Here is a 23,616-nt window from a genome sequence, read left to right as displayed (position 1 = left end):
CTCATTTTAGATTTTCGCCTTCAAAAATGTTCAGTCTTTTTATTCCATTTTAAAAAGGTGCTTGAAACGTGTGGGCATGTACAAGTTAAGCTCTGTCTTTCTTTTTTTGTGCTCTTCTGGACTGTTGCAGCGATTCCCTCTCCGGCTCCGAGATGTGATAGCCCCTCAGTGCTGTGTGAGGGGACGTCCCTCTGCATCACTCCTGGTCAGCTCTGTGATGGGAAGAAAGACTGCCCCGACGGCTGGGATGAAAAGCCCTGCCTCGGCTACTGTCCAAAAAGAGGTATTAAACGGGCGAAAACAAAAGCAAAAAATCACTACAAGTGCTAACAGATGCTCTTTTGTACTGGGTGTGCACAAAGTAAAAAAGTCAAGTAACAAAGTCACTCTGTTTAGAAGAGTTGAAAAAAGCCTTTAATTCAACATGGCAAGGTCCTACACGTTGTGGCTGTGTTGGACACCTTCAGGGTACCCTGATATATTAAATAAGTCACAGTGGGTCAAAGTGTGGACTATATAACAGATTAAGTCCATTGTTCACAGAGAAGCATAACCCCTGCAATTCTTCTCATTAGGTCAGTATCTGTGCAAGGACAGGCGGAAGTGTATTGAGAAGAGACTTATTTGTGACGGACGCAGCCAGTGCTTTGATGGATCTGATGAGGTTGGTTGTCCCAATGTTGCTATCAACACCTTAAAGACCACCCCTCTGAAGTGTCCTTTGGGCTCTAAAGCATGTCAGGACGGGACTGAGTGTGTGCTCCATAGTCATGTGTGTGATGGGGAGAAGGACTGTAGAGACGGATCGGATGAGGAGTGGTGTGATCTCCGCTGCAAACCAGGTAAGTGTGTATGTATTTATAATACATTTGATATGTATGTATCTTATTTATTTATTTTCATTTTTATTGTAACATTTTTGTTTCAAATGGTGTGCAGATAAGGAGTTTCATCAGCCAGCCGAATAGTTGACTATAACAGTCGCTAGTCAGTGCTAGAGGCTGCAGTCAACAAGTTGTGGACAAAATTGGTGAAGCAGCAGTAACGCCTGACTGACTGACAATCAGTTGCCTGGGCTTGATTCCCACCCCTGCGAGTCTGAATCGCTTATTCGCTTTGAATAAAAGTGTTTGCTAAACATCAGTCGACTCTTAACGTTAACTTTAACTTTAAAATGGCTGACCTGTAGCAACAAGTAAAGCCTTTTGATTATGAAGCTTTTGCGTGTCTGAGAAGATACAAGATCTGAATTTCCAGCGCTGGTATGTCTTGAAATGACTGCTAATTATAAAATACGTTTTTGGTTAATGGCTCTGTGTTTTCTGCAGACCAGTTCCAGTGTGCCCACGGCAGGATGTGTATCGACCAGAAGCAGGTGTGTGATGGAACACCTCAGTGTCAGGACCGCTCAGATGAGCTGGACTGCTTCAAGGCCACCAAGAGCTGCAGCCATCGCTGTGACAACAAGACTCGCTGCATCCCTGAGGGCTTCTTGTGTGATGGAGAAAAAGATTGTTCAGATGGTACTGACGAGGCTAATTGTGGTGAGTACTTCTGCTCATTTATAGATTTTCAGGAATATTGGTGATCATTTTGCCAATGATCTGTCATATTATCTGGAAGGGCTATGAATGCTTTGGCTCACTGATATACATAGCAATACATGCTTCACGTCTAATCACCTTTCTGTCACAGGTCTTTTTATAGTCGACTTGTCCAAGAGTAATTTGTGATCATAGAGCTTGACTTATAGTACCGGTATACTCTGAATTAAATTGCAGAAAGATTCTTTTGTCATAAGAGTTGGGGAATGAATAAAACAAGCCATGCTTTGGGGTTTGTAGAACCAGAGTAAATGTTCCATAAATTAAATGATAATAAAGCATAATCATGTTTATAAGCATCTGCTGAACAAGTCACTCTCTTTTACGTCGACAGGTTTCCCCTCTCCTGCTCCAGCCCCGTCCCCCTGCAGGTTCCCCTCGGTGCTGTGTGAGGGCACGTCCCTGTGCATCTCCCAGAGCCAGCTGTGTGATGGGAGGAGAGACTGCCCTGATGGAGCAGATGAGAGGGGCTGTCTTAAGTCGTGCTCGGATAGAGGTATTTATTGCCAATGTATTGGGCTTGAAATGGTGCTGAAGTGCGATCTTATTGTCCACTAAAAGTTAGAAGTACATTTGGGATGTTAAAGGTGTTCATGTTTGGCTAATTTTGTGGATGTTGACTTATTTGACCAAATTCCATAGCACACTTCCTGTGCAAGGACAAGCGGAAGTGTATCGAGAGGAATCTGGTTTGTGACGGGCGCTCCCACTGCTCTGATGGATCTGATGAGGTTGGGTGTCCCACCGTTGCTACCAAGACCTCAAAGACCACCCCTCTAAAATGTAATTTGGGATCCAAAGCGTGTCGGGACGGGAGTGAGTGTGTGCTCCACAATCATGTGTGTGATGGAGAGAAGGACTGTAGAGACGGATCGGATGAAGAGGCTTGTGTTCTCATCTGCACACCAGGTGAGAAAGTGAACCATAAATCCTGTAATGTGGTAATTGTTGTACCTGTACTAACAGTGTTGAGATGTGTTCGGTCGCGAGAGTAGTACTAGTAGTGAAGTGTGTGTGTGTGTGTGTGTGTGTGTGTGTGTGTGTGTGTGTGTGTGTGTGTGTGTGTGTGTGTGTGTGTGTGTGTGTGTGTGTGTGTGTGTGTGTGTGTGTGTGTGTGTGTGTGTGTGTGTGTGTGTGTGTGTGTGTGTGTGTGTGTGTGTGTGTGTGTGTGTGTGTGTGTGTGTGTGTGTGTGTGTGTGTGTGTGTGTGTGTGTGTGTGTGTGTGTGTGTGTGTGTGTGTGTGTGTGTGTGTGTGTGTGTGTGTGTGTGTGTGTGTGTGTGTGTGTGTGTGTGTGTGTGTGTGTGTGTGTGTGTGTGTGTGTGTGTGTGTGTGTGTGTGTGTGTGTGTGTGTGTGTGTGTGTGTGTGTGTGTGTGTGTGTGTGTTCACAGTACATTTAGAATGTACTGTAGGGTCTGTCGAGGTTGGACTGTAGTAAAGGCTCGGTCTTCATTTTCCGGTGACGGTGTCTTCACTGTAACTTCAATGATCTCTGAAGCATAGTAACTTAGTTGCTTACAGTAAATTACCTCCATTTCCCCCTCGACAGGCCAGTTCCAGTGTGCCCACGGGAGCATGTGTATCGACCAGAAGCAGGTGTGTGATGGAACGCCACAGTGTCAGGACCGCTCAGATGAATTGAACTGCCTTAAGACCTCTAAGAGCTGCAGCCATCGCTGTGACCAGACCCGCTGCATCCCTGAGAACTTCCTGTGTGATGGACAGAGAGACTGTCAGGATGGAAGTGACGAGGCGAACTGCCGTGAGTAACCCTGTATATGTGGGTGCATCAAACGCTTGCCTAAAGCAACACAATGCACTTCTTTTGCCTTAAAGGGATATTCCACCTTTTGGGGAATTAAGCTCATTTTCCACCTCCCCTCGAGCAAAACGATTGACATTTACCTTTTTCCCCCATTCATCCAGCCGTTCTGTGAGTCTGGCGATATAACTTTTAGCTCCAGCCTAGCATAGATCATTGAATCGTTTTGGACTATTAGCATCTCGCCTGCTAGCATCACGCTTAAAAGTGATTAAGATTGTGAAGGGAGGGGCACGCTAGCTCTGAAGCGAGATCCCAATATAATGGCCTCAAGCTCATTTTGATGTTAGTCTGACTAATAACACGAGGAGGAAAATCTGACATGGCCAGTGCACTCCTGTGGCTCTTCTCAACCCTCTCTCCTCGGTCCTCGATCCTCCGGCTCGTTCCCACTGTTCTATAAAGAATGATGGGCCGCAACAATGGGATAGTTTATCCAGTGTTCTTTATAGATCGGTGGGAACGAGCCGGAGGATCGAGGACAGAGGGTTGAGAAGAGCCCAAAGAACACTTCATATTGCGCTAACCTGCTTTCACCTAAGGTGGTGCCAATGTAGCTAGCTGTAGCTCTTCCTTTCTGAAACATAAATCAGACTTAAAAACTCAACATGATCTCAAACCAGTGGCTGAAAGAATGTTCACGTCAAGTGTTTTTGTCAGCAGAGCTGAAGGGTGATGCGATGCCGATGCCAGCCCCGTCCCCCTGCAGGTTCCCCTCAGTGCTGTGTGAGGGCACGTCCCTGTGCATCTCCCAGAGCCAGCTGTGTGATGGGAGGAGAGACTGCCCTGATGGAGCAGATGAGAGGGGCTGTCTTAAGTCGTGCTCCGATAGAGGTATGTATTGCTATTATATTATATGTATTGGGCTTGAAATGGTGCTGATGTCTGATTTTATTGTCCACTTACTGTATGTTAGAAGTACATTTAAGATGTTTAAGTTTTCAGATTTGGCTAATTTTCTTGTTTTCCAAATTGCATAGCACACTTCCTGTGCAAGGACAAGCGGAAGTGTATCGAGAGGAGTCTGGTTTGCGACGGGCGCTCCCACTGCTCTGATGGATCTGATGAGGTTGGGTGTCCCACCGTTGCTACCAAGACCTTAAAGACCACCCCTCTGAAGTGCCGCTTGGGCAGTAAAGCGTGTCGGGACGGGACTGAGTGTGTGCTCCACAGCCACGTGTGTGATGGAGAGAAGGACTGTAGCGACGGATCGGATGAAGAGGGTTGTGTTCTCATCTGCACACCAGGTGAGTTTGTGTTCATATGTTGTGTGCGTTCATGTTTGTTTGATCACAGTACATTTAGAATGTAGGGTCTGTCAAGGTTGGACTCTAGTAAAGGCTCGGTCTGCATATTCAGGTGACCAGTGCCTTCACTGTAACTTCAATAATCTCTGAAGCATAGTAACTTACGTTACTTAAATTACCTCAATGTCCCCCTCGACAGACCAGTTCCAGTGTGCCCATGGGAGCATGTGTATCGCCCAGAAGCAGGTGTGTGATGGAACGCCACAGTGTCAGGACCGCTCAGATGAATTGAACTGCCTTAAGACCTCTAAGAGCTGCAGCCATCGCTGTGACCAGACCCGCTGCATCCCTGAGAACTTCCTGTGTGATGGACAGCGAGACTGTCAGGATGGAAGTGACGAGGCGAACTGCCGTGAGTAACCCTGTGGGAGCACCAAACGCTTGCTTAAAGCAACACAATGCACTTCTTCTTCTACATTAAAGGTTGTATCGGCGATTGCAGGCCCAGACATAAATGATTGCATTCATCTAGTCTTTCCTCTCTGTGGTAACCTAGGCGCCGAGTTCTGTGCACAAAAACAATATTCGTGAACTTGAACGCACCTATGGAAGGGAGGAGCGAGCTACAGTAGCTCTGAAGCGAGATCCCAAACAAACAAATACCCAACAGAAGTGATGTCTCCTGACATCGCTGATACAACCTTTAATATAATGGCCTCAAGCTCATTTTGATGATACTCTGACCAATAACACAAGGAGGACAATCTGACATGGCCAGTGCACTCCTGTGGTTCCTCTCAAGCCTCTCTCCTCGGTCCTCAATCCTCGGTCCTCCGGCTCGTTCCCACTGATCTATAAAGAACACTGGATAGACTATCCCATTGTTGCCGCCTCATCATTCTTTATAGATCAGTGGGAACGAATGAGCCGTAGGATCAAGGATCGAGGAGAGAGGGTTGAGAAGAGCTCACGGAACACTTCATATTGCTCTGTGGAGCATTTTTGACTGGGTAAGATCATGACGCTTAACACTGTCTGTTCTTTAGAGTCTAGACAATCAGCAATATCATCAGAGTTGAGGGTATGTTGCGTAATGTTGCGTATGCTAATGTCCTATATCTCATGTATTTATCAACTGTGGTGTTCCACTTGACTTGCCTTTGTTCCTCAATCCACATCACAGGGTCTACAGTAGTGCATCTGTGTATTTTGTAAATAACCTGAGTAAACTTGCTTTCACCTAAGGAGGTGGTGATGTAGCTAGCGGTAGTTCTTCCTTTCTGAAACCTAAATCAGACTTAAAAAAACTCAACATGTCTCAAACCATTGGCCTTCTGAAAGAACATTCACGTCAAGTCCTGAAAGAATGTTTACATCAAGTCTTTTTGTCAACAGAGCTGAAGGGTGATGCGATGCCGATGCCAACCCCCTCCCCCTGCAGGTTCCCCTCAGTGCTGTGTGAGGGCACGTCCCTGTGCATCTCCCAGAACCAGCTGTGTGATGGGAGGAGAGACTGCCCTGATGGAGCAGATGAGAGGGGCTGTCTTAAGTCCTGCTCAGATTCAGGTGGGCTTTCAGTGATTGTGCACAGAGAACATGATAAATATGCTGCCACATATGCATTTGTGGTGTTGTATCAAAGCTAAGTCACACTCTCCCATCCTCCACAGGACACTTCCTGTGCAAGGACAGGCGGAAGTGTATCGAGAGGAATCTGGTTTGTGACGGGCGCTCCCACTGCTCTGATGGATCTGATGAGGTTGGGTGTCCCACCGTTGCTACCAAGACCTTAAAGACCACCCCTCTGAAGTGTCGTTTGGGCTCTAAAGCGTGTCGGGACGGGACGGAGTGTGTCCTCCATAGCCACGTGTGTGATGGAGAGAAGGACTGTAGAGACGGATCGGATGAAGACGAGTGTGATCCCGTCTGCAAACCAGGTGAGATTGATACTAAACAACTCGTGCTGTTATCAGTGTGTAATGAATCAGCCATTGTTTGTTCAAAAGGCTACGATGTGGTTGTAGTAGTGTGGTCAGGTGATGGGTGCTTTTGCTGTGACACAACTGGTTTTGTATTATTTAAAGTATGATTTATTTACTTTTTTGTATTGCAATTGCGCCACCTGCAGACCAGTTCCAGTGCTTCCATGGGAGCAGGTGTATCGACCAGACGCAGGTGTGTGATGGAACGCCTCAGTGTCAGGACCGCTCAGATGAGCTGGACTGCTTCCAGGCCACCCAGAGCTGCAGCCATCGCTGTGATGAGAAGACCCGCTGCTTACCACAAACCTTTGTGTGTGATGGGGAGAGAGACTGCCTGGATGGCACTGACGAAGCTAATTGTGGAGAGTCCACTGGGCCTCCAGGTATATTTTTTTATTTTATTTTTTATTTTTCATTTATCCTTTGAGTTTGTATGCCTTGAATCAGACAGGATGGTGTAAAGAGTAACTGGAAGCGAGTGGGATGGAGAGATGGGATGCGGTCAGAAAATGACCCAGGCTGGACTTCGAACCTAAATGTGGTTGGATGCTGTGGTCACAGTGTCCCTCATATCTTGGTTAACATTTCTGGAGATTTTTGGAGAGCAAATGGGCTGTGGAATGTTTTTAATTCCATTCTAATCCCATATTATCAGTTGGTACCTGTGGTGGAAAACTTGCCATTCCTTTGTCCACTTCCCTTATGCTCTCTGTGTTGCAACTATTTTTCTGCTTCTACTGTATGTGTGACTGATGAATTTAGCTAAAGTTGTGTAGACCGGTAACCAGTGTCAGATATTTACCTGGAATATTAATGGTCCAAATTTTTTTATGAACTGCTGTAAATGTACTGTACTATATGGGTTCTTAGCTACTACTTATTTGAATTATTTTGTCACCAACAGGTGCAACTGTCCTTACATTAGCTTCGACCACCACCTCCCCCTGCAGGTTCCCCTCAGTGCTGTGTGAGGGCACGTCCCTGTGCATCTCCCAGAGCCAGCTGTGTGATGGGAGGAGAGACTGCCCTGATGGAGCAGATGAGAGGGACTGTCTTAATTCATGCTCAGATCCAGGTAGGCTTCATGAAGTTGTGCATTGTGAACTATAATACACACATGCATGCACAATACAGTCTAAAGGCAGTCAAGTTTCCCCCAGATGTATTGTTGCTATAATGAAATGTGCTATGTCGGCGTTATGTGCTAGTACGTGATTAGAGATTCATCTGTCGTCCTCTCCATCCTCCACAGGACACTTCCTTTGCAAGGACAAGCGGAAGTGTATCGAGAGGAGTCTGGTTTGTGACGGGCGCTCCCACTGCTTTGATGGATCTGATGAGGTTGGGTGTCCCACCGTTTCTACCAACACCTTAAAGACCACCCCTCTGAAGTGTCGTTTGGGCTCTAAAGCGTGTCGGGACGGGAGTGAGTGTGTCCTCCATAGTCATGTGTGTGATGGAGAAAAGGACTGCAGAGACGGATCGGATGAGGACGAGTGTGATCTTGTCTGCAAACCAGGTGATTTCAGACATGCACATGACATGTTTTAAAGTCATTGTACTACAGATGGGGGATTTCCTACAGTGGCTGATCAACAACCATTCACATTACAAAGCATGACTCAAGGTCCAATGATACAATTGGCTTGTACTCGGGATCCATAAAAGCAGTCCTTCACAGTACCAAGTACTGATATAGAGGCCAATCAACAACCAAGTATATCTAAAATCACACAGGAACAGGACACAAAGTGCAACAATACACAGTTGGTGAACAGCAGTTGCAAATGTGCCACACATTATACCCAGGATCTGTAATGGCTCTCCATGTTATCTAATGCACTAGCAATAGTCTGACTGCCTGACAAAGGAAAGAGGAGAATCATTGCCTAACCAAAGGGGGGAAAACATCACCAACAGAGTAGCCTTCCTGAGTATTCCACCGGGGTTATCAAGCAGGAACTCAAAAAAAGGAATTAGTTCTAAGAGTCCTGTACTGAACAAATATACCCTCTTCATGCCCTCATGCAGTAGCTGGAATCACAATAGAGAAACCACCCATTCGTGTCACTATTGATGGAATGCTATTCATTTTTCATACTTGTTTGCGTTTAATTGATCTGCAGGTCAGTTCCAGTGTGCCCACGGCAGGATGTGTATCGACCAGACGCAGGTGTGTGATGGAACGCCACAGTGTCAGGACCGCTCAGATGAGCTGGACTGCTTCAAGGCCACAAAGAGCTGCAGCCATCGCTGTGATGACAAGACCCGCTGCGTCCCTGAAAACTTCTTGTGTGATGGAGAAGAAGATTGTCTGGATGGCACTGATGAAGCTAATTGCAGTGAGTTTAAAGTAGCATATTTCAGGGATTTTCTTTGTACACTTATCAGCCATTTGACTTTGAAGAGCTAGCTCATCTTGTTCAAGCGATAGGAACTTTGTATTGTACAGATGAGGTGAACTGCTGTAGTTTTCTTTGGCCATGTGGGGGTGCCAAAACTTCATTCCTTGTGCTTTGGACATGATATTTGGCCCACCATTTTTAGCCCGCACTACTTTACATGTCCACGTTTTGCAACTCAGAACCAACAATAGCCAAATGTTCCATAAAGAGAACCAATACCCAAATGTTCCATAAAGAGAACCAATACCCAAATGTTCCATAAAGAAAACCAGCAATGCCTAAATGTTCCATTAAGAGAACCGGCAATGGCTAAATGTTCTATGAACCGTTCCGCACCCCCTGTCCCTGCGTGTAAACGGCAGCACACACCTTGCCATGCTAAGCTTTGATTTGACTGACTCATCCAGGTTTAGTCGGTGGTTGACATACATTTATGGATGCCATTGTACAGGTACACAGGTATGTACAAAGGTTCAGTACACTGATTTGAAATGCCTTTCTATTATTAGGATTCAGCTTGTTTGCCCTATTTACATCAAATTGGATCCGCATATCTGAAAGGGGGTACTGCAGCACCAAGAAGGATTACAAAAAAAACTTTACTGACTGATACTGGGATGCACTGATATCAGCCCAACATTGGTATCAACTGATACTTGCATGGTTGACTGGAATCATCTTAAAAGTTAATCATTTTGGCAGTGGCTAATATTCATCTGTTATGTTGAATCAATTCTGCACTAGCTAAATGTTATGTTTGAACATAAAATATAAATATATTATTCGAAAAATAGCAACAATTTTCATTTCCCTGCCATTATAGGGTAATCAACAGTAAAGCAAAACAACAAACAGATAATATATATATAGATACATTATTAGCATTAATGATCAACAATTGTTATTTTAAGCCTAGGATATTGGCCACAATCGGTGCATCCCTATAGATTAATGCCTATAGTGACCTGTATGAATGGACTATTAAATGGTCTGGACATCAACGATGAAGAAATGATGCAGGTGTTGAAACATGCTCCCCATACTCTCCTGTAAAGAGAGGCTTTGATATTCTGATTAGGCATAAGGAGGGGTTGGAGTTGGCAGCCGACTAACAGGATCAGTGCCAGGTGACTGATGAATATTGGATAAATTAATTTACAAAACGATTTGGAACCAGTGTCCACTCCTGAGCAGAGTTAATTACAGCAGTCTTATTGGAGGGAGAAACTCCTGTCCAGGAACCATTAGATTTCCGCTCACATTTAATAGCTTCAGGGGAGCCATTCCCCTCATGTACAGTATACCCATTTCATTAAGTTTTCCACTTCCCTCTTTTTATGCATGTTATGACCTTTTTTTGTTGTACTTCATGTATATTATTTTAACAAATGTTTATCTTTTTATATTTTCATTTTTAATATTTGTTTTTTCTATTTGTCCCTTATGTTTTTATTTATTCTTATCTGCCATGCTAAGATGTTAAGCACATTGAGTTGCCTTGTGTATGAAATGAGTCATACAAATAAAACGGTCTTGTCTTGCCTCTTGTCTGTCACCAACAGGTCTCACGACGCCTGCTCCAACCCCCTCCCCCTGCAGGTTCCCCTCAGTGCTGTGTGAGGGCACGTCCCTGTGCATCTCCCAGAGCCAGCTGTGTGATGGGAGGAGAGACTGCCCTGATGGAGCAGACGAGAGGGACTGTGTGGATACGTGCTCAGATCCAGGTAAAAAGCAAAACATTTGTGCTATATGGGGAAAGTGGCAATATAGGGAATGTTTAGAGATTTGCTTGCAAATAAAGACTGTCTCACAACTAATTCACGAGTCACGCAAACCCTCTCTAGAGTCAAACCAGATTCAGTTCTCTTCAGCTGCATTGTCAGTATAGAGAAATCTGACATGCATATTGCATGCTCAAAGATTAAGTTTTGTATGGATGCTCTGTCATATTTTTTCCCCCCTGTGGTCACATAACACTAATCTGTCCCAATTTGGCTTCTCTAGCCCACTTCCTCTGTGAGGACCGACGCAAGTGCATCGAGAGAAATCTGGTGTGTGACGGACGCTCCCACTGTCCCGACGGCTCGGACGAGAAGAAGTGTCCAAAGCAGCCCTCGTCCTGTGACCGCACGTGTGACGGTGGCACCAAGTGTCTGAGCCAGCCGCAGATCTGCGATGGGACGCGCCACTGCCAGGACGGACAGGACGAGAGGAACTGCCGTGAGTCCGCCTTTATGGAGCACTCTGGTTACCTCCGCCAACTGGCCAAGGAGGTTATGTTTTCATTGGGGTTTGTTTGTTGGTTTGTTGGTTGGTCTGTCTGTTTGTTCGCAAGATAACTCAGTTATGGATTGGATTTCGATGAAAGGTCGGAAATGACCCATGGAATAGACGATTAAATTGGGAGTGGGAGTAATCCGTATCACCGTCTGGATGCAGGAGGCGAGTTATGTGTTCGCTTGGTGGAGGTTTGCACCCTGAGTGCTTTTCTAATTCTGATTGTTCATAGTTTACACTTTGTGTATCCACACAATGGACTCAAAGTGAATGCCTGCAACTCTGTCTCTAAGGAGATGGGTTTGTATATTTGTTGGGTACTGTAAGTCTATTTGGTCTCTGACTATAACGTTATGTGAAAGTGGAATTATGAGCAGGCTGTCATGTAAGAGAAATATGAAGTTATTTTTGCTGACTAGTGATTCCCATTTTCATACCTTGACCTAGACATGGTATGCGGGTTCTAATGACAGCCAAACAGCACTTATTTCCTCCTGTGATCACATCTCACAGCTGGATACAAATCCCGCTGGACCACGGCTGCCCCCCTGAGGTGTCGGTTGGGCTCTAAAGCGTGCCGGGACGGGACTGAGTGTGTACTCTACAGCCACGTGTGTGATGGGGAGAAGGACTGCAGAGATGGATCGGATGAGGAAGGGTGTGACCTCGCCTGCAAACCAGGTAAGGAAGCGTTTTAACCCCTCCATACAGGCATGGTGGGGGTTTATGGCTGTTATTCTTCTAGGTTATTCTCTAGGTTAAGGTTTTGTAGAATGGCAGTGGCTTGCATAGAAGTGTTACCTGATGACACTTAACTGATTTTCTCTACTTTGTCTATTTACGTTCTTATCTTAAAATGGAAGCTGGAATGGAATGTTCTCGTTTCTGCTACATCTAAAAGCACTGATTCTATGATGAATCTTAGCACATGGCATGTACAGTATTTTCTACAAGAACAGCAGATAGCTGGTCAGATTGTCATTGTTGTGTAAATGGTACTGTACCTCTGCATCAGTAGTCCACTTTTTCATCCACAGGTGAGTTCCAGTGTGCCCACGGCAGGATGTGTATCGACCAGACGCAGGTGTGTGATGGAACACCTCAGTGTCAGGACCGCTCAGATGAGCTGGACTGCTTCAAGGCCACCAAGAGCTGCAGCCATCGCTGTGACAACAAGACTCGCTGCATCCCTGAGGGCTTCTTGTGCGATGGAGAAAAAGATTGTTCAGATGGTTCTGACGAGGCTAATTGTGGTGAGTCACTGGACCTTTGCAAATGTCAGATCCGGCACTGCCCTCCATGTTGTGCTTGCACTGAGCAGCATCTCTTGTTGTTAATATCTTTATTTTGTCATGTGGATTTCCTATAGGGAAAGTGTACATATTCTTAGTTCCATAGCACATCTTTTTGCCTTCCACAATACTTGTCCATGCATATACTGTAGTGTGTTGTGTTTATCTATACAAGAACAGGAATAAAACGAAACAGAGTAACGCAGACCAAAACACTATTAACGAGGTGCTGAACTCCAGATTTATATACCCAAAAAAGATGTCGCCCACTCTGGCTCTAAATGTATATAATATATTGGCCATAGCATCCAGAATGTGTATCATATTTATATATTTCGGTGGTTGTTCCTGTGCTTATCCTCCATGCAGTGGTGGAGGCGTGCGGCACTGACCAGTTCCTGTGCGGTAACGGGCAGTGCGTGGACCAGCCGCTGCGCTGCGACGGCCACGCCGACTGCCGGGACCACTCGGACGAGAAGGGCTGCAGCCAGCCGCCCACCTGCCCCCCGCCGCTGCGCTGCCCAGGGAGCAACGAGTGCCTGCTGCAGGAGTGGCTCTGCGACGGCGACGAGGACTGCAGCGACGGCTCCGACGAGCGGGTGAGAGAGGGTGGTGGTTGGGTCTGGGTGGCATGATGGTTGGGATGAGGACTGCAGTAAACGCTCAGATGTGAGCAAGGGCAGGTGGAGGTGGCATGGTGGTTGGGTCTAGGTGGAATGGTGGTTGGGTTGAGGTGGCATGGTGGTTGGGTCGAGGTGGCATGGTGGTTGGGGCTAGGGGGCATGGTGGTTGGGGCTAGGGGGCATCGTAATTGGGCTGTGGACTGCAGCGACCGCTTAGATGTGAGACCGAGCACGTGGTGGTGGCAGCAGCATGGTGGTTGGGTCTATGTCACATGGTGGTTGGGACAAGGACTGCAGTGGCAGTTCAGGCTCAGGTGAGCAGGGGGGAGGTGGCCTGGTGGTTGTGGCATGCAGTGGTGAATCACGATTCAGCGAGGTATGCACAGCCAGTGGAATTGTTTGATGTGTTTGAGTCATACCATGTGTAAGACATCTCTTCAGATGCCTGAAGAGTTCGTTATGTACACTATGTAAACTGAGATTTTGTGGCGTTATGCTATTTTGTTTAGTTCTAACCACGAATACAACCATGAGGAATGTGAAATCATATTCAGTAGTAGCATTTCACCTTTAGGCTGCGTTCAGACTGCCAGCCAAAATCCGATTTTTAGCCCATTCCGATTTGAATCGAATGTCACTTTTGTAGTCTGAACAGTGACGGGTCACATGAAATCCGATTTTCCAAAATCACATCCGGGAGGTAGTTTCATATCGCATTCGTATCGGATATGGACAGATGCGTCTCAGTCTGAACAGCTCCCAACACTCAGATCGGATTTGACTGTCCGTGACGTGACTTTACGTGCGTGACCGCCCACCTATTTCGAGTTGTGGAGCAACGTTACGGCTATGTCTTTTGACCATGTTATATTAAACGTGACTTATCAATACTCAATGCTAAATATAGCATTATACAGTCTCTGCTCTGTTTCAGGGAAGTTGCAAGAATCCACATTGTTCTATTAAATAATTAAACACCCTTCCAACAGTTTGAAGCGGAGCTTGCCACTGATTAGTTTCGGTTTCTGTCGCGCAAATACGCACACGTATGCATGCATTCAATGAACACTCACCTAGTTGTATTGTTCTATGTTTAATCACACCAAATTAGCAAGTATTTCCTCCTGATGGCAGAAATGTTTGTTTTCGTTGCTACAGCAACCTGTCAGATCTGTTGCTAATGTGACCCAGTCTGAACAGAGCCATATCCGATTTGGACACTTGCTAAAGGCAGTGTGAACAGTCAGCCCTAAAAATCGGATATGAGAAGGAATCAGATTTGAATCAGATTCGTCTGCAGTCTGAACACGGCCTTACACTCCACACAAGAAGCACACATCCTTGAATTTCCTCTTGGGGGTCAATAAAGTATCCATCGTGTTGACGTACAGAGAATTGGTTTGGAATATAGACAGGAATGTTGCATTTAAGTGTTAGAGTGGTCTTCTAACACAGCACACTGAATATTCACTCACCACCGAACATTCACATACTGTACTGTATATTCCCATGCACTTTCCTCCTTCCTCTCTCTGGTACTTTTATCTCCTATGACTACACTTGGACTAGTACTTAAACCTCTGCACCCTCATCCTCTAGTAACAGTCTTTATTTCAGTAGTATTATCATTTTTTCTTTAATATAGCTTGAATGTTTGTAATGATTTGTAAATTGCTTTGGATAAGAGCATCTGATAAATGTATATGTAACGGTATGCTTTTTATTATTGTGTTTACCCTTGCCATACTCCTCCCTGGGGAATCTTCTAGAACTGTAAGACTTCACTGCTGAAGTGTGGAGAGATGCAGTGGGCGTGCTCCTCTAAGGACCAGTGTATCCCCCAGTCCTGGAGGTGCGATGGCACAAACGACTGCCACGACAACAGCGATGAGACTGGATGTGAGTGCTGTGGCATGCCTGACGCGCGGCTGTGTTTTGATCTTAGCTTGATCAACCGGTTAGGCCAGCGGTTTGGGTGCAGTTTTAAATGTGCCATTGTACTCCGATTGCTCCGGTCTCTTCCGCTGAATTGACATACGATGAGTATAATGACATACAGTAATTAAAACATCACTTTCAATTTCTTTTATCAAAATCTCAATTTGAACTAATGCAATTAGGCTGCAATTAATTGTGTAGCTCACTAATCTGTCCTGGTGGTTAATGTCGTCATGGCTATATTCATGTCGTCTCACTGGAGTGCTGAGCTTCTAGTGTGCTAGCCATGCTAACCAAGCCGAAGTAGGCTTATTTAAACAAAGTTGGAATATTGAGCTGAAGTTTGACCTAAAAAAACAAATGATATCACATTAAAATCACAAACACTGTATCTGTGAGAAAAATATACAGTATTCTCCCCAAATCGTGCAGCCCAGTGATTCCATGCAGTGCATTTGTAAGCATAATTGTTTGTTTGTGTGTCTTGTGGTGACATACTGTAGGTGGCCGGGTGAAGTGCCCGACTGGGAAGTTCCAGTGCAGAAGTGGAGAGTGTGTGGACCCGGCACTAGTGTGTAACGGGGCCACTAACTGTCTGGACGGCTCCGACGAAGGCCCAGGGTGCAAAAGCAACTGCACCTCTTCGGGCAGCCCCCGCTGTGACCACACATGCGTCCAGACTCCTCACGGATTGGTAGGCTGCACGTCTATATAAACAGGAAACAGTTTGGCATGTAATTTGAGAAGTCCGACATTGACTTCATTTGGATATGCATACAAATATGACATTTAAAAAAAAATGTGATGTGAAAAATGATTCAGTGCAAGAATTGTGTTTCTCATTTTGTAGTTATGCAAATGGATGTACAAATTCATTCTCTTAATTTTCTCGCAAGTACTGTTCTTCTAACAGGCCAAAATATCAGTTGGTCTTACACTGAGCGCTGTTCTCCATGTTTGTGGGCAGAGGTGCGCGTGTAAGGCAGGCTTCAGGCTGCAGGCGGACGGGCTGACCTGTAAGGACGTGGACGAGTGTGCGGAGAGTGGCCCGCCCGTGTGCACACACATCTGCCTCAACTCCCGCGGATCCTTCCTCTGCCAGTGCAACCCTGGCTTCCTGTTGGAGCCTGACGGGAGAACCTGTAAAACACCAGGTGTGTGTGAGCGCGCATGTGTTTGAGATTCTTTGTGCACTCCAAATTCAAAATGTTGTTCTGTATCTATGTTCTGTATTAGTGGAAGGTCACATTTCAGCCCTGCTGGAATACTGTTTTTGATCTTTGAGTTCTGACGTTCTGTAACCAAATCTGATGGATAGCACACCAGTTACATTTACATATCCAAGGATACAGGTCTCTGCATTGGCCTCAGGGAATCTCCATGCAAACTCAGTGTCCTCTGTAGCCCTTATCAAGTAGACTTCAAGCGCTTGTTTGCTAGACATCAGTCAAAATGCCCCATATCTGCGGTGGTGAGAGGTGCCGTCAATGGTCATTGCCAGTCAGCTAGAAATCAAACCATTGATAATGGACAATAGCTAGACCATAGCTTCAGTCTTGTACTTGATGATCTGTACTCTTTAAGACGCGTCTACAGAAAAGCAGTGCATTTACAGAGAGATTTGTACAATTCGTTCCAGAGTTGCTGACCCTTGTAGATAATTATGTACTTTGGTATTTGGCTTTGCTTTGTGTTGCAAAATATTAGTGCATATCTTGTCTCTAATGACCAGTGCTGTGCTTAAAGTGGTCAGGCACTGTGCTTGAATTTCGGTGTGGGCTGGGGCGTTTAAGATCAGAAAATAGACAACATGCATATAGGCTTATGACCTCTTCAAAAACGGCTGATCACTTCAGGCACTGACATTTTCTTGGATTTAGGATCGGACAATGGGCAACATGCCTGTGAGCTTATGACATCTTCAAAAAATGGCAGATCACTTCAGGCTTTGACATTTTCTTGGCTTTAAGCCCTGCACATGGACAGATGATGGAAAAGTGCACGTGCTTATTTGTCAGACAGATTTCCTATCCGATTCGTTTTGACTGAAGTGTGTCAAAGTTCTTCTTGCCTGAGGACTGCACCTTGTTTCCAAGTTGTTCGTCAGTCAAGGAGTTTACTTAAGATGCATAAATCTTGAGATTGAGTAGATGCACAACAACACATTGTCTAGAATTTAATTGGAGCTCCTCAGAAGAAACCAAGAAAGTTCACATTGACTCCTCTACCAAATGATGGTTTTCCAGACATGCCTGTTCTTTAGGCAATGAACTCATTCTGGTCATGGTTTTAGGCAGGGATCACATTAGCCAGCGGCAAGCGGCAGCGTAACGCAACGCTCAGACCATAATAATACATCCAAAACAGTATCTCGTTGCTAAGTTCAATCTTGTTGCTACGTCCTTAGACAAATCTGATTGGTTAAAATACCTAAACATTCCAAAACTGATTGTGACGAGCCGAGCGTTGCGCTTCAAAGTTGAACCAAGTTCAACTCACAGTTTGCTCAACGCTAGCGTTACGCCAGCGTTGTCACCATTCCGCTGCCGAACCATAGAGAACAATAGGAAACCTGCCGCTTGCCGCTGGCTAGTGTGATCCCCACCTTAAGGTTGTCTTGTTATACAGGAGGGTCTAACACCCCTCAGCTGTGCTATATTCACAATATAGAATGGCCTCTCGGGGCTTATTGCTTAATTCTATGATTCTGGTGACAAGACGTTTAATATTTGATCTCATCAGCCAGTTAAATGCCTGTGCTCTGTCTGCACTCTTTAGATCCATATTGATTGTCTGGAACTGTTTGTCCTGATCAGAGCCAATATGCTTTCTTCTGTCCCTTTTGGCATCAGGTTGTTGTCGTCTAGTGTTCATATAACGTCAACAACAACAACAAACTGACCTCAAGGACTAATATGCTGAATTTTATTTGATCAAAAGCGTATTGTTTTCGAATGGCAAACTTTTAAATGTGGAACCTTTTGAGTGTGATTTTTGTAACTGTCCTTACAGAGGAGTAGATGTGGCAGCAGTGCAATGATCTCAGTGCTGCCCCGTGACACAAACCGTGCCTGTTTGTCTTGTGAATAGTGCATCCTGTTCATCCATTTGTCACTGCAGAGTTGAAATTTTTTAAAGATGTCACCTCCCTCACTTGCACGTATGGAATGCAAGGTGTGGTGTCCCAAAGGTGAAAGACCGACATAGCAGAAATGACAGTTGAGTTTTTCAAAACAAAACGTTTCCACTTGAATGGATGAGATTTGAATCTTTCAGCGACACAGCGGAAGCACGTTTCAAATAAGCTGAGAGTAGTAAAGCAACATGGTAATGAACTCCCAACGCCTAAGTTATTTTCAGAGATTGAGAGATTCATATCTTCAAAGGCTGCCTTCAGTATTTAGAAATATGAATAGATCTGTTCACATCCAGAATAGCGTGAGATGACGCTGAATGGTGCGTGCCACAGCTGGCACAGAAAGCCTGCAGCCGTGGCCACAGATTGGTGACATACTGGCAACGACTGCTAACATATGGGCCATCGGATAACTTTAGGAACTGAAGTTGTCAAGTAGAGAACTGTTCAAGTGCCATTGTTTTCTCATGTTCAGTTGTCACGTGATGTTTGTTTTTTTAAACCTCAGAGCTTGTTTTGCCGGTTGATTGAAAGGAAAACAAATACCATGGCTTTGGTTCAGTATGTGTCGTCCCATTTAAGTCGTGTATGAATCAGAAGCAGAAATGGATCTGCGTTTTACCTGTATGCCCCACAATGACATGATCATCCATCACTTTCACGTGCCTGGTTAATCCTCGAGAAAGTGCCTGATCATGCAGAGGAGCCCAGCCTGGCTCTTCGCTCATTTAGTGCATTGTGTGGAAGTATTCATCTATCTATTCACATCCATTCAAGTGTGTGATGTGTAAAAAACACACACTGCAGGCGTAACCACACATTGGTACAGCACTAGGTCAAGTGTAATGTGTGGGCCTTTGGCTAACTTTAGGGATCCGATGGGGGGCGCTGTGGCGCAACAGGCTACAGCGCTCATACCACATGCGGGTCCAAGTGCCCACGGGGACCCAGGTTCGAGTCGGGCCTGCGGTCATTTCCCAATCCCACCCCATATCTCTCTCCCACTTGCTTCCTGTCTCACCCTTCACTGTCCTATACAAATAAAGGCAAAAAAGCAAAAAAATATATTAAAAAAAAAAAAAACTTTAGGGATCCGATTGTGTAGCTTGATGTGAGGTGGAGAATTGGTCCACCCAATATGCCGTTGTTTGTCAAGTTACTTTGGTGTTTAATGCCCCGCAGACCTTCAACTACCAGTTGAACTACAGGAACATAAAAACCATGGCTTTGGTCCCCCAGGAAGCGTACTAGTAACCTATGAATCTGTAATATGATACCGAAATGGATCTCAGTAGTCTGCTTACATCTTTGAAATGGTGGTTGCTGTACATTGGCGGTGGTTAGTGAGGTTCCCCTTCACTGTAAAGCACTTAAGGTGTCTTCAGTATCTTCAATAAAAAAGAATATAATGTCCGCAACACTATTTGCTCCTGTTTTAAAAAAACAAGCAACGTTTCAGTGCAGTGTTGCGGACATTATATTCTTTTTATTGAAGCTTCTCTCCAATTGTCCTGCACCTGCAAGGTGGGATGTGCACACAGCTTCTGTAAAAGAGTAACTCTTTTTGATCGTCTTCAGTATCTGACACGGTGCCTGTGTCCATACAGATGAGCCCAGCCTGCTGGCCTCTATGCAGTCGGAGCTGGTTCTGGTGGGCCTCAGGAGCGGGGACAAGAAGGTTCTGATGGCGCCGGGCAAGAAGCCCATCTTCTCTGTGGACTATGATTGGCTGGAGCAGCGTGTCTACTGGGTCAGTCTGGATGAGGCCAGCATCAAGTGGGCAGCCCACGAACAAAAGTACTTGGGCACTCTCGTCACAGGTAAATGGACTTTTTTACCGTGTGTATAGATCATAAAGTTGTAAAATATTGCTGAGGTCTTTGTACATGTAAGTATAATAGGGGTACACTTGACTTGTTTGTCCCTCAGGTGTGAAGTCTGACTCCATCGCTCTGGACTGGGTGGGAAGGAACCTGTATTGGGTGGATGGTGTGGCTGGGCAGATTCTGGCCGTTAGACTGGGCCCCACGGTGGTCAAGCCAGAGAACTACACCGTGATCCTGGATGAAGATCTGGAGCAGCCCCGCTCCCTGGCTCTACTGCCCCAGAAGGGGTAAAAAGCTAACTTTTAGGAGAGATGGGGGGGGGGGGGGGGTTGTGCTCATACTCAACTCCACTCAAGAGGTGTTCTTATCAGTGGAGTTAAACACTTTGTTCGTCTAACATTGTGATTGTGTTTTAGTCTTTGATCCTGTGCTGTAATGTCCATTAGGGCCAGTCTAGAGTCATATAAAGTGAAAAGTTAGAGTAGACTGGTATGGCCCCAGCAGTGGCTCGACTGGCTGGGGCACCTACACCACACGCTGGCAACCCAGGTTCGATTCCCGCCCTGTGGTCCTTTCCGGATCCCACCCCAACACTCTATCCCACTCACTTCCTGTCTCTCTCCACTATCCTATCATTAAAGGCATAAAAGCCCCCCCCCCCCCCCCCCCAAAAAAAAATATATATATATATATTTTACTCTATATAAAAAGAGTAGACTGGTATTTAGCAGACCCTTTCAACCCACAGTGACATGGCAGGTGTAGTGGAGCAGCAGTAACATCACTGCCTCACAATGCGTCCCAAATCCACCACTGAGACTCTGTGGAAAAAAGCATCTGATGGATACCATTCAACTCTAACTTTAACAAATCTCTTTTACCAGCACCAGTTATAAGTGTGTATATATATATATATATATATATATATATATACATAATATATAATATATAATGTATAGTATAAGTTTTAAGTTGTAGACAGGCCTCAAGGCTTTTGTGGTGTCCTCCTCAGGTTGATGTTCTGGTCAGAGATCGGCTCGGCGCCTCAGATCGAGCGGTCCGGGATGGACGGCTCTGACAGACGCGTCGTGGTGAGCAAGAGCCTCAGCTGGCCGGTCAGCGTCACCATAGACCTGTTGGAGGAGAGGCTCTACTGGACGGACGAGCGGCTCAAATGCATCGGCTCTGCCTCACTGACGGGAGAGAACATCATGGTACAGCGGCACCTTCATTTGACCTTTTATCAGTCAAGGCAACCTGCCAAAATGTTCTCTGACGGGGGAGAACAGTATCGCAATCGTTTATCAAGTATTATAAACAATTCTGATTTATATATTATAAACATATTTTAGAGGATATTATAGGGGCTTATTTACTATGAACAAAGTATTTATGACCATGTACAAATGCTTTACTGATGAGAATTAATGTAAGAACAATGCTTCACAAATTAGAAACAAAGCATTTGGTAAGTTTACAAAATGCTTAATAGTGTGTAGTTATCCATCGGTAAGGTCATCACACTTCATAATTTCTATTGCAAAAACTACCATGTTAATCTGTATTTTTCAACAATAACTCACTGGACTTTTGAGTTTTGCATGAAGGTTGTTTGAATTATGGGATGCATATGAAATAATTCCCAAACTACTGTAGACCATCTTGACTGCAGTTCAGACTTTTGGTCCTTCATGGCCACCATCCCTCTCCTCAGCTGCTTCAGCTTCCTGAGACGCCCAGTCCCTTCTCGGTGGCTGTGTTTAACGGCATGGTCTACTGGTCCGACACCAAGAGAAGAACCATTCAGGGAGCCAGCAAAGTCAATGGCAAGAATCGCAGTGTCATCCTTAAGAGACCCAGCCAGCCTTTTGGACTTAAGGTAAGGAGATTTAAACTTGGCCCAGAGGTATCAAGACATGCAAGTAATCTGATCAAGTATGCACATGATGCTGGTGGCATATGGTTGAATTGTCCATTCTAATTTGTGTGTTTATTACATTTGGCAGACCCTTTCGTCCAAAGTGACTTACAATATATAAACACTACAGTACATTATTAGTTAAAAGAACAATAACTTCAAATAAAGTTGAATAAAGCCTCATTTAAACACCTGGTTTGGTATTGATATATATCTACAGTAGATATGAAAATGACCTGCTTGTCCATCTCATTTGTTTTTTGACATCACCCCCCCCCCCCCCCCATCTGCCCAGGTTGTCCACCCCCTTCTGCAGTCCATGACCTCTAACCCTTGTGAGAGCCTGCGCTGCTCTCACCTGTGCCTGCTGGCTCCAGGGCCCCAGGCCGTGTGCCGCTGCCCAGCAGGGCTGCTCCTAGCTGGGGACGGAGTCACCTGCTCCCCCCTGACTGATTCCTCTTCATCCTATCTTCTCATGCTGTCTCCCACCACAGTCACTCAGGTGGGTGTCTCAATGTGAACCACTCCCCAGCTGAGGGCAAATAACAAAGCAAATGGATGTGTATTAACCCTTTATTTACACTGCTGCTTGCAGCAACTGCCATAGCCAAAACTGGTTTAGCAAGGCCTGATATTGCTATGATGTACTATTTCCCTAGTGTTTATTTTTATATTTGCTGCTATTCTTTCCACATTGAATTACCCCTGTGTATGAAATTTGCTATATAAATAAACTTGCCTTGCCTTGGCTCGAATTTTGTCTCCCTCTGTCATCTTGTGTAGATTTATCTGCGTGGCCTGCGGGGTGCCAAAGGCCTGAAGAAGTGGCCGGAGCATCGGGCCCTGCTTCTGCCCAGGGTCAACGAGGCCGTGGCTATGGACATGGCGACGCAGCAGCGCCTGCTGTACCTGTCGGACGCCGGCCTGGACTCGGTGAGCACCCTGAAGCTGAGCGGCTCGTCGCTGACCCCGACCCGCCACCTGCTCCAGCTCCCCGGGGACGTGGTGACCGCGCTGGCCGTCGACTGGGTCACCCAGAACCTCTACTGGAGCTCGCGGGGACGTCCGGCCGTGCACGTGACGTCCGCCGACGGGCGCTACACCACCGATCTCCTAGCGGCTAGTGGACACGACATCGCCATCTCCATCGCCCTCCACCCCCCCACCGGGCGCATGTGCTTCACCGCCACAGGGAGGGCAGGAGGGAGAGGCAAGGCCCCTCTGCATGTGGACTGTGCCTTCATGGACGGGGCCAACCGCACGCTTCTGTGGGCGGACGCAGACATTCCCACCTCACTGACCTTCTCCAACAAGGGCTCACAGCTCTACTGGGCAGACATTGGTGAGATTTCAGTTTGTCATGTTTTTCCTATTTGTCACATTTGTCACATTTGTATGTTGTATGTGATTTGTCATTGACAAAACTTTAAAACATTAAGAGCTGTTGATTCCAAAACAGAATTTTATATAATAGATACAGAAATGTTCTAAGCAAACTTCAATATGATCACATACAGTACACAGAACAGACACTTTTTTTCTCTGCC

The 23,616-nt window shown here is 45.7% G+C and overlaps 1 protein-coding gene across 2 annotated transcripts in view; it reads left to right on the top strand.

Moving 5' to 3' along the window:
- LOC134071307 (low-density lipoprotein receptor-related protein 2-like) overlaps positions 1-23,616 on the top strand; it is a 40,744-nt gene that overhangs the window by 9,994 nt on the left and 7,134 nt on the right. Inside the window, exons 18-46 of one of the 2 annotated variants that reach the window (XM_062527984.1) lie at positions 131-283; positions 576-842; positions 1,329-1,544; positions 1,939-2,100; positions 2,247-2,513; positions 3,153-3,365; positions 4,089-4,259; positions 4,406-4,672; positions 4,872-5,084; positions 6,068-6,238; positions 6,343-6,609; positions 6,801-7,037; positions 7,559-7,729; positions 7,907-8,173; positions 8,781-8,996; positions 10,622-10,783; positions 11,064-11,279; positions 11,850-12,017; positions 12,374-12,589; positions 12,998-13,227; positions 15,021-15,150; positions 15,693-15,883; positions 16,157-16,343; positions 19,933-20,145; positions 20,255-20,438; positions 21,164-21,365; positions 21,866-22,030; positions 22,365-22,571; positions 22,853-23,411. In XM_062527984.1, coding sequence (XP_062383968.1) covers positions 131-283; positions 576-842; positions 1,329-1,544; positions 1,939-2,100; positions 2,247-2,513; positions 3,153-3,365; positions 4,089-4,259; positions 4,406-4,672; positions 4,872-5,084; positions 6,068-6,238; positions 6,343-6,609; positions 6,801-7,037; positions 7,559-7,729; positions 7,907-8,173; positions 8,781-8,996; positions 10,622-10,783; positions 11,064-11,279; positions 11,850-12,017; positions 12,374-12,589; positions 12,998-13,227; positions 15,021-15,150; positions 15,693-15,883; positions 16,157-16,343; positions 19,933-20,145; positions 20,255-20,438; positions 21,164-21,365; positions 21,866-22,030; positions 22,365-22,571; positions 22,853-23,411 — 6,288 coding nt within the window. Of the gene's footprint in view, positions 1-130; positions 284-575; positions 843-1,328; positions 1,545-1,938; positions 2,101-2,246; positions 2,514-3,152; positions 3,366-4,085; positions 4,260-4,405; positions 4,673-4,871; positions 5,085-6,067; positions 6,239-6,342; positions 6,610-6,800; positions 7,038-7,558; positions 7,730-7,906; positions 8,174-8,780; positions 8,997-10,621; positions 10,784-11,063; positions 11,280-11,849; positions 12,018-12,373; positions 12,590-12,997; positions 13,228-15,020; positions 15,151-15,692; positions 15,884-16,156; positions 16,344-19,932; positions 20,146-20,254; positions 20,439-21,163; positions 21,366-21,865; positions 22,031-22,364; positions 22,572-22,852; positions 23,412-23,616 lie in introns of both variants that reach the window. The other variant, XM_062527983.1, reaches the window with a different exon arrangement.

The sequence above is a fragment of the Sardina pilchardus genome, chromosome 23, assembly GCF_963854185.1.
Source record: "Sardina pilchardus chromosome 23, fSarPil1.1, whole genome shotgun sequence".
NCBI lineage: Eukaryota > Metazoa > Chordata > Actinopteri > Clupeiformes > Clupeidae > Sardina > Sardina pilchardus.
The sequence above is the reverse complement of the archived record's forward strand: the minus strand, read 5'-3'. Positions and strand labels throughout refer to the sequence as shown.